Source organism: Natrix helvetica, assembly GCF_964273705.1.
Source record: "Natrix helvetica genome assembly, chromosome: 2".
Classification (NCBI taxonomy): domain Eukaryota; kingdom Metazoa; phylum Chordata; class Lepidosauria; order Squamata; family Natricidae; genus Natrix; species Natrix helvetica.
This window is the reverse complement of record NC_138552.1, coordinates 280624426-280636917: the sequence shown is the minus strand read 5'-3', so window position 1 is coordinate 280636917 and position 12492 is coordinate 280624426. Positions and strand designations below refer to the sequence as shown.

The following is a 12492-nucleotide window of genomic DNA, read 5'->3' as shown; positions in this document are numbered from 1 at the left end:
AGGGTGTCATGTGACTGGGTGGGCGTGGCCAAGTTTTTAAAACTTTTCAAAGCATTTTTGCTATATTCGGGCAAATAGGCAGGAAAAAATGCTTTAAAAAGTGGGGAAAAGGAGCTTTCGACAATCGCGCAGCTCACAGCTAAGCCATGCGATCATTGGAAGCTTTTTTTTACTACCGGTTTGCAGAACCAGAGACAATCGTCCCTACCGGTTCGGCCGAACCTGGAGGATTTCACACTGGAATTGATCCCGACCTTAACTTCAAGCTTGTTAAAGATTTAACAAGCCCTTTTAATCTAGAACAATGGGTCTCAACCTTCCTAATGCCACGACCCTTTAATACAGTTCCTCATGTTGTGGTGACCCCCCAACCATAAGATTATCTTATGTTTTCCATAATTTTTCAAAAATATGTGTTTTCCAATGGTCTTAGGCGACCCCTATGAAAGGGTCATTTGAACTCCAAAGGGGTCCCGACCCACAAGTTGAGAACCACTGATCTAGAAGCTTGTTAATTCTTTAAACAGAGGACTCTATGAAGATGGACCACACCCTTTGGAAGGGAGGATTACACAATGGTACAGGGGTCACCAGTAAAAATAAATTTATCTTTATGCTTAAAATGATAAAGATTCCAACTGAAAACCCCAAAGATTATATTGATAGAAAACTTACATGTAAGTAGAGTCGTCCTCTGATTCAATCTCTGAAAAGACAAACGTATGGATTAATACCCAGATCAGGTAGGTAAAGTGCTTGTGGTGTACAAGTTAAATATGAACATGCAAGTGGCTGAAAATGGATTACAGGTAGTCCTCAATTTACAACAATTCATTTAGTGACTGGTTCAAACAGCACTGAAAAATGTGACTTGTTTTCCACAGTTACAACTTTTGCAGCATCCCAGAATCGTGGGATCAAAATTCAGATGCTTGGCAACTGGTTCATATTCATGACGGTTGCCATGTCCCGGGGTCACGTAATCCCCTTTTGCGACCCTTTGACAAGCGGAGTCAATGGGCAAGCCAGATTCACTTAACAACCGTGGATACTAATTTATCAACTGCAGCGTTTCACATAACAACTGTGGCAATAAAGGTCGTAAAATGGGGCAAAACTCACTGAACAAGTGTCTCACTTAACAATGGAAAATTTGGGCTCCATTGTGGTCATAAGTCGAGGACTACCTGTAGTAGATCCACATTTAAGCAAGCCAGGGAGACTTCGGCACCAGACATTTTTTAAAAACAATCCACCAACCCGTAAAATATAGGAACTGAAAGCTACATTTAAAATAATCTACAATAGTCCAAACTTCTGCCAGTGCAGAAATCAGTAGAAGAAAATATCTGTAGCTCAAGGGTGAGCTGTGGAATCCTTCTACTCTCTGAGCTTAGCTGTTTACTTGCTTACTAAGTAAGTAAAGATATTCATTTTTGCTGATGTTTCATTACCTGATTAAGTAACCTCATCAGTGCTAGGGAGTGTGGAATTTGCTTCCTTATATTGGTCGTTCTCAACTTACGAGCATTTGTTTAGTGCCCAAGTTACAACAGTACTGAAAAAAGTGAGCCAGGGGTGGGATTTGGAGGTTCTAAGAAATGGCCATAACGTTAGCTACGGCTTCTCCTCAAACTCGGCCGAACCCATAGCAGCCCACCTCTGCTGGGCTCCCATGTCAGAACATATTTCTAGAAATGGTACTTATCCGACCGCTCAGTTATTCTTAGTTTGTTTGCTCTGAAGTTGGACGCTTACCTGTTGTGATGTTTTGAAATCTGGATTTGCTGCAGGTTTCTGAAAAATGACAACTAGAGACCATTAATTATCTAGTGGACAACCATTTAAATATGAGCCAGCAGTGTGCAGCAGCTGCCAAAAAAGCCAACACAGTTCTAGGCTGCATCAACAGAGGGATAGAATCAAGATCACGTGAAGTGTTAATACCACTTTATAATGCTTTGGTAAGGCCACACTTGGAATACTGCATTCAGTTCTGGTCGCCACGATGTAGAAAAGATGTGGAGACTCTAGAAAGAGTGCAGAGAAGAGCAACAAAGATGATTAGGGGACTGGAGACTAAAACATATGAAGAACGGTTGCAGGAACTGGGTATGTTTAGCTTAAGAGAAAGAAGGACTAGGGGAGACATGATAGCATTGTTCCAATATCTCAGAGGTTGCCACAAAGAAGAGGGAGTCAAACTATTCTCCAAAGCACCTGAGGGTAGAACAAGAAGCAATGGGTGGAAACTAATCAAGGAGAGAAGCAACTTAGAACTGAGGAGAAATTTCCTGACAGTGAGAACAATTAATCAGTGGAACAGCTTGCCTCCAGAAGTTGTGAATGCCCCAACACTGGAAGTCTTTAAGAGGATGTTGGATAGCCATCTGTCTGAAACGGTATAGGGTTTCCTGCCTAGGCAGGGGGTTGGACTAGAAGACCTCCAAGGTCCCTTCCAACTCTACTATTGTATTGTATTGTATCTGTGAGTGGGGATAAGTCTTTCTCCTGCCCAATGCCTTCTCCTCTCCACTCCCTACAGCTGAAAGGGGCTGACCAAATGATCCCTCTTTTTTTCTTAAAAAAAACACCATGCATCAGCTTATAACCCAGAAAGCTCATCACATTCCTGATGGCATCATGGAAAATGTAATGGAGGCTGAATCCAAAATTTATTTGCTAGAGTGACAAACTGATTCTGCAAACCTACAGCAGAAGTTTCTATGTCCAGTACGATCCCACAGAGTTGGCCAGGCGAGTGTCGGCTGGCGACCCCCAGGGGGAGAGCCTTCTCTGTGGGAACCCCTTCCTTTTGGAATGAGCTGCCCCAAGAGCTTCGCATAATTCTCGACTTCCGGTCCTTCTGGCGCGCCCTAAAAAGTTGGCTTTTCCAGCAAGCCAGCCTGGCCTGAATAAAATAAATTATTAATTTTAATTGTTAATTTTAATGTAATGTTTAAATCTCATTGTAAATGTCTATTGGGTTTTTTGGATATTCTATTTAATCTTTCTTTTAACTTTTGTAATATGTGTTTTTATGTTGTACGCCGCCCTGAGTCCTTTGGGAAAAGGGCGGCATATAAGTACAATAAACCTATACCTAAACCAAGAAAAACACATAGCAAAAGCAATAGCACTTAGACTTATATACCACTTCGTAGTGCTTTACAGCCTTCTCTAAATGGTTACAGCATCTTGCCCCAACAAACTGGGTCTTCAGTTTACCGACTTCAGAAAGATGGAAGGCTGAGTCAACCTTGAGCCAGTGAGATTCAAACTGTTGGAATTGTTGACAAGCAGCAGAATTAGTCTGTAGTACCTCTTTCTAACCACTGTGCCATCATAGCTCATAGAATTACTTCTGAGCAGTTTCCTCACCTAGAGAGAGAAATCTTGCCAAATTAAAACAACTACTTGCATCATTATAGATACACTATGAGAATTTCTAGGGCGGAGATCTTTTAACTTCTTTCTCCCAATCAGAGTATCTAAACTTCTCTGTCTCTTAGCCCCTCCCTCCTGGGCATCCAGTCCACCACATTTGCAAAGGCAATTTTCCTAGGGAGTTACTTCTGATAGTGATTTCTTCTTTGATAATAAAAATAGTGGCAATGGAAGATCTGCTTTATATGTGAGTGATGGAAAAGTTCCTTCTGTCCTGGAACAAAGTAAAGATGGGATCCCAAATCTGGGATCTTCAGACTATAATTGGTGCTGCTTGATGCTATTTTGCCTTTTTTTTCTATCTGATTTTCAACATTTTCGTGCGTATAAATGGGTTTGTATGTGGGTGTATGTGTGTATTATTTATACTCTACTGCAATCCATTAGACACTTGGCAGCTGTATGTATGTACAAATATATAATTAGGGGAAGCTGGCATGTTGCAAATAATTGTTTGCTTCAGAATTCATGCATTAAATTAAATCCAGTTAGAACATCAATTTCACCATCTCAGCCACAACCTTAATTTTTTTAACCATACCCTGCTACCTTTGATCTTTATTCATCAGAATGGCTTCCAAGTCATAAATGGAAAGAAAAAGAAATAACTTTTTTTAAAAAAATAAGTGCTTTGTTGGAGTGCCCAGAGAAAAAAGAGAAAGGTAGAAAAAAAACGACAGTACAGATGTAAGGTAGGGAGAAATGAACAATAGTAGGAGAAGCAGTGAGACTTAGATAGCTCCAAAGTCAACCATAAGCCTCTGGGGGGGAAATCATGTGTGATGATGGCATGATGCTTGCTCCTACTGCTTCTTCCATCTATGACATCCAAGCACTCAGCAGTTCCAGTTTTGTCTTTTGTAAAATAGATATCTTTCGTACAAAATAGAGGAAGAATGCAGACCTGATCCAACTTTTGGACTTTAGCAATAGCAATAGCACTTACACTTATATAACACTTCACAGTGCTTTACAGCTCTCTCTAAGTGGTTTAGAATAGAATTATTTATTTGTCAGTGCACAACATATGTACAATGAGATTGGTTGAGCTCCCTAAGCGGTTTACAGAGTCAACGTATCACCCCCAATAATCTGGGTCCTCATTTTACTCACTTCGAAAAGATAGAAGGCTGTCAACCCTGAGCTGGTCAGGATTGAACTGCTGGCAGTGAGCAGTGAATTAGCTTGCAGTACTGTCAGAGTTTGTTGCAGAAAAATCAAATCCAGAATGCACACACAGATAACTGATTCAGCTGGATTCATTAACTTCTTTATAGACATAATAACAGATGAATAAATGTACAATACCAATATAGGTTTTCTCTAATGTAGTAGTAGTTACAAGCAAACACAGGCAGCAGTACAGCAGAGAGGAGTTTACAGTTCAAAGTTCAGGGCAGACAGACAACTTTAGGCTAGTTTACTTCTCAGAGCAGCAGACTCAGAGCTCAGAGCTCACAGTCTAGTTTCAGTTTCAATTCTCAGCTAAGTCACACTCAGACTCCAAGCTTAGGTTTCTATTTCCCAAAACAGCCCTCTTTGGCTGTTGCCATGCTTATTCATTGCTGATCTATTCCAGTCTATGAATATTCATGCTCTGACAAGTATTGCTTTCTAACCACTTCGCCACCACAGCTCCCTTAATCAAGAAATGGTCAGAACTATACTTACCAAGGTCATTAAAGCTGGAGATGTTTCTGCTTTCACTAAAAAGAAGGATAGAATTAGAAATGAAACCATCACTGTTGCTCAACCAAAGTTTTTTTTAAAAAAAGCAATAGGCAATAGGCAATAGCAATAGGCAAGATCTGCCATCTAGAGCAGTGACGGCCAACCTTGGTAATGCCTTGGTAAGGCCACACTTGGAATACTGCATTCAGTTCTGGTCGCCACAATATAGAAAAGATGTGGAGACTCTAGAAAGAGTGCAGAGAAGAGCAACAAAGATGATTAGGGGACTGGAGACTAAAACATGAAGAACGGTTGCAGGAACTGGGTATGTCTAGTTTAATGAAAAGAAGGACTAGGGGAGACATGATAGCATTGTTCCAATATCTCAGGGGTTGCCACAAAGAAGAGGGAGTCAAGCTATTCTCCAAGGCACCTGAGGGCAGAACAAGAAGCAATGGGTGGAAACTAATCAAGGAGAGAAGCAACTTAGAACTGAGGAGAAATTTCCTGACAGTTAGAACAATTAATCAGTGGAACAGATGTTGCCTCCAGAAGTTGTGAATGCCCCAACACTGGAAGTCTTTAAGAAGATGTTGGATAGCCATCTGTCTGAAACGGTATAGGGTTTCCTGCCTAGGCAGGGGGTTGGACTAGAAGGCCTCCAAGGTCCCTTCCAACTCTACTATTGTATTGTATTATTGTATTGTATTGTATTGTATTAACCTCGGCAAAACATGCCGAAATCGCGCACATGCACCCATAATGCAATGTGTGCCCTTCCCCTGCGCATGCATGCGCGACCCCCACGTGACCTCCACCCATGCACATGCCCCCAGAGCATGCACACGTGACCTCCCACCATACACACTCCACCCCCACGCATACGCACGTATCTCCCACTTGCGCCCCGCCACTGTGCATGCGCAGCAGAAACCCCAAAAAACAGCTGGCCAGCAGGAGGTGCATGCCCAGTGGAGCTGAGCTGGGGTGACAGTGACAGAGAGGGCTCTGCATGCCAACTGTGGCATGCGTGCCATGGGTTCGCCATCACAAATCTAGAGACTTATCATGAGGTAAAGAACCATCCCTTGATCCTACTATTTGGGGGTTGAGGTGATAGAATGGTAGTTATAGAGGACCCTGAATGAAGCAGTTGTTCAAAATTCCCTTTCAATCTGGGTTCAGATCAGGGTCAAAAAGGAAAATACATTGAACACTCTTATGGATGACCCAGTCAAGAGAAGGAGCACATCAGGGGTGGGTTGCTACTGGCATCATTGCCGGTTCGGCATACAACATTTTTTGCATGCGCTAAAAGCACGCTCTGGGCATATATGCATTTGCAGCTAAAAAGGTCTGCGCATGCGCAGAACTTTAGGAAAGGAAAAAAAAACCTTAAACGTTTGCAATGAAGATTGTTCTGTGCATGCGCAGGGCCAAGAATAAAGATGGCACTGACGACAATAGAACCGGTTCGGGGCCGTGGCAGGCCGAGTTATTACCTACTCGGCCAAACTAGTCCGAACCCACCTCTAGAGCACATTCTTTCTGGTCCTGTTGGATCGCATTTGCATCCAGTGAGGGTTGGATTTTCAGTCTTTGGTTGCTTCAACACCCAAAAAAGGAAAATGTAGCCCAGCTGCTAGAAATACCCTCCCTCTGTTTTGGCATTTCATTTCTATCTCTGCCTAACACAGTACAAAAGAGAAACAAAAGGAATCACGTATTTGACTGATACCCTTTGGAAATCCAAGGTCCAGCCAGCAACCTTAGCAATTATCCAGATAACTAAGTTGACCAACCGTCCTCCTTTAGGGAGGACAGTCCTTCTTTTGTAAGTTCTGTCCTCCCTCGAAAAGTGTCCTCCTACATGTCCTCCTTTTTGATATTTGAAGGCTAATCTGTTGCGCGTTATATGAAGTATTTTATTAAACAGTTTTTAATGGTGTTTTTTTTTTACTTCATCGCAAGTATATTGAACAGATATTGAATCTTGTGTTGAATTTTTATCTAAAGAAATGCTAGACATTAAAATAGATGGCAATTGTATCTTTGAAGAAATTAGAAGACTGAATGTATATTTAAATTCTGAAAAATTAATACAATGGGAAAATCAACATGTTGAAATTGATAAAAGATGGGTGGATATTTTCAGCCATTTCAAAAATGAACATATTCCATGTGGACATTTATTTATACTTGTTCAATTTACGTTGTGCTGCCCTGGAACTAATGCAGCAGTTGAAAGAGTTTGTCCTCCTTTTCATTGTAAAAAAGTTGGTCACCTTAAGATAACATCTTAAAATATAACATAGGCCCAGCAAGGATGATGTTTAATTTTTTTTGCAAATTCACAGTTGTTATAGCCAAAATATTATTATTGTAAACAGATCACGTGTTTTTCCCCCTTAGGGCAGCCATAACTATAGCAGTGACTTTGTAAAATCTTTTCCATAATCTGTCTACTTTGATTTCAATGTTTTATTATTTTTTCCAATTCAGTTTTTTTTTATTCTGCTCTCACTGAGAATTATTATTATTGGCTAACTACTCTGAATGTTTAACCAAGAAGGCGGGCCCTCACCTCCCAAAATAATCAAGCCCCTTCTCCCCAAATTTGGACCCTACAATTATATTGGATGAACTGCAGAATATTTGATTTCTGTAAATTGGAGGGCACCAAAATATTCCACGGCCATTGCGCAAGCTACCTTTCTTTTAGCGTATGGTATGTCTCTTTCATTTGTGACTGTTTCGACACGGAACCTGAGAAAAGAAATATGTTTGTAAATAGTTTTAGAGGACGCAGATTTCAAATTCCAACTGTTCAGCTTCTGCTATAAGAGAAATGGGGGAAATTATAATCCAAAAAGATTGGTTCACTTAAGTACAGTTTAAATATTGCTCACTTCAGTACAGTATCGGTCTGGGTACATGCTTGATGCAGAGTTGAGTCATATCTGTATCGCAGGGGTGTCAAACTGGATTTCATTGAGGGCCACATCAGGGTTGTGTTTGACCTTGGGGTGCCAAGGTAGGCATGGCTGGGGTGGGTGTGGCCAGCCTGACATCACTTGTGTTGGCTGTGATGGCCAAGTGCTAAGGCAGGACTTCCCTCAGATCAGAGGTGGTATTCACCAGGTTCTGACTAGTTCTGGAGAACTGGTAGTGGAAATTTTGAGTAGTTTGGAGAACTGGTAAATACTAGCTTTGACTGGCCCTACCCCCATCTATTCTCTGCCTCTGGAGTCCCAGCTGATTGGGAGGGAATGGGGATTTTTCAGTAAACTTTCCCTGGAGTGGGGAGGGAATGGAGATTTTACAGTATCCTTCCCCTGCCACGCCCACCCAACCACGCCCATCAAGCCATGGCACACCCACAAAACCAGCAGTAAAAAAATGGAATCCCACCACTGCCTCAGACCCTCCCTCCCTCTCATTATAACCAATCTTCCTTCCTTCCTTCCTTCCTTCCTTCCTTCCTTCCTTCCTTCCTTCCTTCCCATCTTTTCTTCTTTTTCCTTCCTTGTTTTCTTCCCATCTTCCCTTCTTTTTCTTTCTCCTTCCTCTTTCCCCTTCTCATTTCCTGCCCTTTCTTGGATGCTCAAATGCAAAAGGAGAAACATTTCTGTTTTGTTTTTAGTTTGCTTTGCTAGTCCACTTCCAGTGAAAACAGCCTGTTTTCGCTGGCAGAGGGCTGTAGGAGGCCGTCATGGCCAAAAATAGGGATCGGGGTGCCACGTGCGGTCCCTCAGGCTCTGTTTCTGTTGGCAGAGGGCTGCAGAACGCCATTGTGGCCAAAAGCAGGGGCCAAGGATGCCACATGCAGCCTCCTGGGGTCTGTTTTCAGTGGTAGAGGCACCACAAGACAGTCCTTCCCTGTTTCCAGGGAAGCCCCGCAGACCAGTTTTAAGCATCCTTTGGGCCGGATCTGGTCTGCGGGCCTTGAGTTTGACACCCCTGCTATAACAGATACAAATCTTCCTTCCTTCCACCAAGATCCAGTCTGCATACTATGTGTCTTTCTGAGTCTCCCTAATACAGAGATGGATCAAAGATTCATGGCATTCCAGCTGTTCTTTCAGCTTGAAACTGGTCCCTCGGATCAGACCCTCACGGTTATTTCTGGACCTGACCTCCACTCATGGCTGGGCTGTGCATTACTTTCTGGCCACAACTCCATTTTCTGCTTGACCACAAAGCTTCTTTTGCTGTTTGCAAAATAAAACTGCGGCTGAGAGAATACTTGCTCGCCTCCTCTAAGATGGGGCCAAGGAGAGAGAAGATCAATGGGCACTTACTTAAATAGGGACGTTCACAGTCCTGTTGGTTTTCACACCTGGGGAAAAAATCAGGGAAAATAGTTTTAGTGTCCTGGAATCAAACAGAATTAAGAATGTCTTAATGAACAATGAATTGAACAATCCCATTTTTGTGAGGTTGCCTGTAAAGAGAAACTGGGAAGACAACATCTCATTGAGTCCTACGTCATGAAGATCTCATTGTTCCTAGCAATGAATTGAACATTTGTTGTCTCTTGCAGGTAGTCCTTGTTTAGCAACTGTCTTTTAGTGTCCATTCACAGTTCCAGGGTTTCTCTTGTCCCCCAAAGTCCAGAATAAGTTTATTATTTCATGGCTAAGACAAATTGAAGAGGGATTAATTTACAGTGCAGCAGAAATGCCAAGGAGGATTCTTTGTGTTCAAAATATGCCATGGGAATAATGGAAACAGAAATCTATTTATATATATATATATATATAAAATAATAATAAATTTGAATTTATTAGCCGCTCCCTTTCCACACAGGACTCGGGGCGGCGTACAATAAGACATATAAAAACATAAAACATATGTGCAAACCCATAAACATCCAAATACACACATATACAAAGACATACATGCACGGAGGAGGTAACAAATTACATCACATTTGGACAATTAAAAATCACCATTAAAAAACCCCATTAATAATAACACAATTTAAAAATTTAAAAGGACTGTCAGGAGGAATAAGAAAAAATTTACGGTTGAGCCAGGCCAGATCATTGAAAGAGGTGGGTCTTCAGCTGTACACGGAAGGAGCGGAGATCGGAAGTAATCCTGATGTCACGGGGGAGGTCATTCCACAGGGCTGGGCCCATCACAGAGAAGGCTCTGCTCCTGGGTGTCGCCCCCCGACACTGTTTAGTGGACGGCACCCGAAGAAGTCCCTCTCTGTGTGAGCGGATTGGTCGTAGGGATGTATGGGGCAGGATGCGATCCCGCATGTAACTAGGTCCTGTGCCATGAAGCGCTTTAAAGATCGTAATCAAAACCTTGAAACGCACTCGGTAGACTACAGGAAGCCAGTGCAGCTCGCGCAGGAGAGGTGTTACAGGGGAGTATCTAGTCCTCCCCATAATCACCCGCGCGGCCGCATTCTGGACCAACTGCAGTCTCCGAGTGCATCTCAAGGGAAGCCCCATGTAGAGAGCATTGCAGTAGTCCAGGCGAGACGTCACCAGCGCGTGGGTGACTGTGCGTAGGGCATCCCGGTCCAATAAGGGGCGCAGTTGGCGCATCAGGCGAACCTGATGGAACGCCCCCCTTGCCACGGCTGTTACATGGTCATCCATGGACAGCCGGGCATCCAGGAGGACGCCCAAATTGCACACCCATTCCACGGGGGCCAGTTGCTCGCCCCCAATGGCCAGAGATGGAAGCATCTGGTTGAACCGGGAGGCGCGTGGGTGACTGTGCGTAGGGCATCCCGGTCCAATAAGGGGCGCAGTTGGCGCATCAGGCGAACCTGATGGAACGCCCCCCTTGCCACGGCTGTTACATGGTCATCCATGGACAGCCGGGCATCCAGGAGGACGCCCAAATTGCACACCCGTTCCACGGGGGCCAGTTGCTCGCCCCCAATGGCCAGAGATGGAAGCATCTGGTTGAACCAGGAGGCCGGAAGCCACAGCCACTCCGTCTTGGAAGGGTTGAGTTTTAGTCGGTTGCCATCCATCCAGACCCGTACGGCCTCCAAACACCGGGACATCATTTCAACGGCCTCGTTGGGGTGGTTCGGGGTGGAAATGTATAACTGAGTATCATCAGCATACAGATGATATCCCACCCCAAAACCACGGATGATCTCGCCCAGCGGTTTCATATATGTGTTGAACAGGAGAGGCGAGAGCACCGACCCCTGTGGCACCCCACATGTGAGGGGGCTCAGGGTCGATCTCTGCTCCCCTGCCAACACACGTTGCGTCCGGCCAGAGAGGTAGGAGCCAAACCACCGTAAGACGGTGCCCCTGACTCCCAGCCCCTCTAGTCAGTGCAACAGGATACCATGGTCGATGGTATCGAACGCCGCCGAGAGATCTAATAGGACCAGGATAGAGGAACAACCCCTATCTCTGGCCCTCCAGAGATCATCAACCAACGCGACCAAGGCCGTCTCCGTGCTGTGCCCGGGTCGGAAGCCGGACTGGCGCGGGTCTAGATAATCATTCTCCTCCAGGTGACGTGGAAACTGTTGTGCCACCACACTCTCTACAACCTTCGCTAAAAAGGGAAGGTTGGAGACTGGACGATAAGTGTGTGTGTGTGTGTGTGTGTGTGTGTGTGTGTGTGTGTGTGTTTCAGCATAACTCCAGAAATTTCAACCAAAGTTGGTACACAGATAGCTTATTCTCTGGAAACAAATATTGTGAGGGTAAGACACCCCTAAAACCGCTCAGGGTGTGTGTTCTGTTAAGATACAGCCTGTTGTGCCTTAAAATAGCTTCTACTGTACTGCCGTAAAATGGCTTCTACTGTAAATCGCAGTGGAGTTGCCATGGTAATGGCTTCACAGTACTCCACAAGGGGGCTCCCTCTGGTAAGAAGGAAAATCCAACATTAGAAATTACGTTCCGTACAACACCGGATTATCAGCTAGTTGTAAGATAAAAAAGAGTTGTGGTTTTCAGCTGTACTCGGGGGCTGTTGATGTTTACCACTTATACTTTCCAGTGGAGGAGTCCCAGCTTGGAGCCAAGTCTTTGGACCAGTGTCTATGGAGATTCTTTGTCATCCAGGTCATGGATGTCTCAAAGGTGCTTTTTCAAAAGGCAGCTGGACTTTTTTTTGTTTTTCCTTCTTTCCCTTCTCATACGCTTCTTAGAACTGAAGAAGCTTCTTGGATGAGAAGCAAAATGTCTTCAAGAAAAAAAACAACAAAGTCCATCTGCCTTTTGAAAAAGCGCCTGTAGGACTCTTTGGATCAGGTTGCCAACCAGGCTTGGTCAAATGCAAGAGGATTTAAAGGTTCTAACAGGAAAACAGATGAGACAATTGATGCTGGAGGGAGGACAGATTAGAAAGATGAATGCAACATAATTGGGATAACTC

General features: G+C 43.8%; 1 protein-coding gene across 3 annotated transcripts in view; it reads right to left on the bottom strand.

The window, feature by feature from the left end:
- LAT2 (linker for activation of T cells family member 2) overlaps positions 1-12492 on the bottom strand; it is a 44532-nt gene that overhangs the window by 11649 nt on the left and 20391 nt on the right. For all 3 annotated transcript variants that reach the window (XM_081941445.1, XM_081941446.1, XM_081941447.1), the window contains exons 4-8: positions 9420-9457; positions 7830-7884; positions 5119-5153; positions 1759-1797; positions 676-706 (exon numbers count right to left, since the gene is read on the bottom strand). In XM_081941445.1, the coding sequence (XP_081797571.1) occupies positions 676-706; positions 1759-1797; positions 5119-5153; positions 7830-7884; positions 9420-9457 (198 nt within the window). The remainder of the gene's footprint in view (positions 1-675; positions 707-1758; positions 1798-5118; positions 5154-7829; positions 7885-9419; positions 9458-12492) is intronic.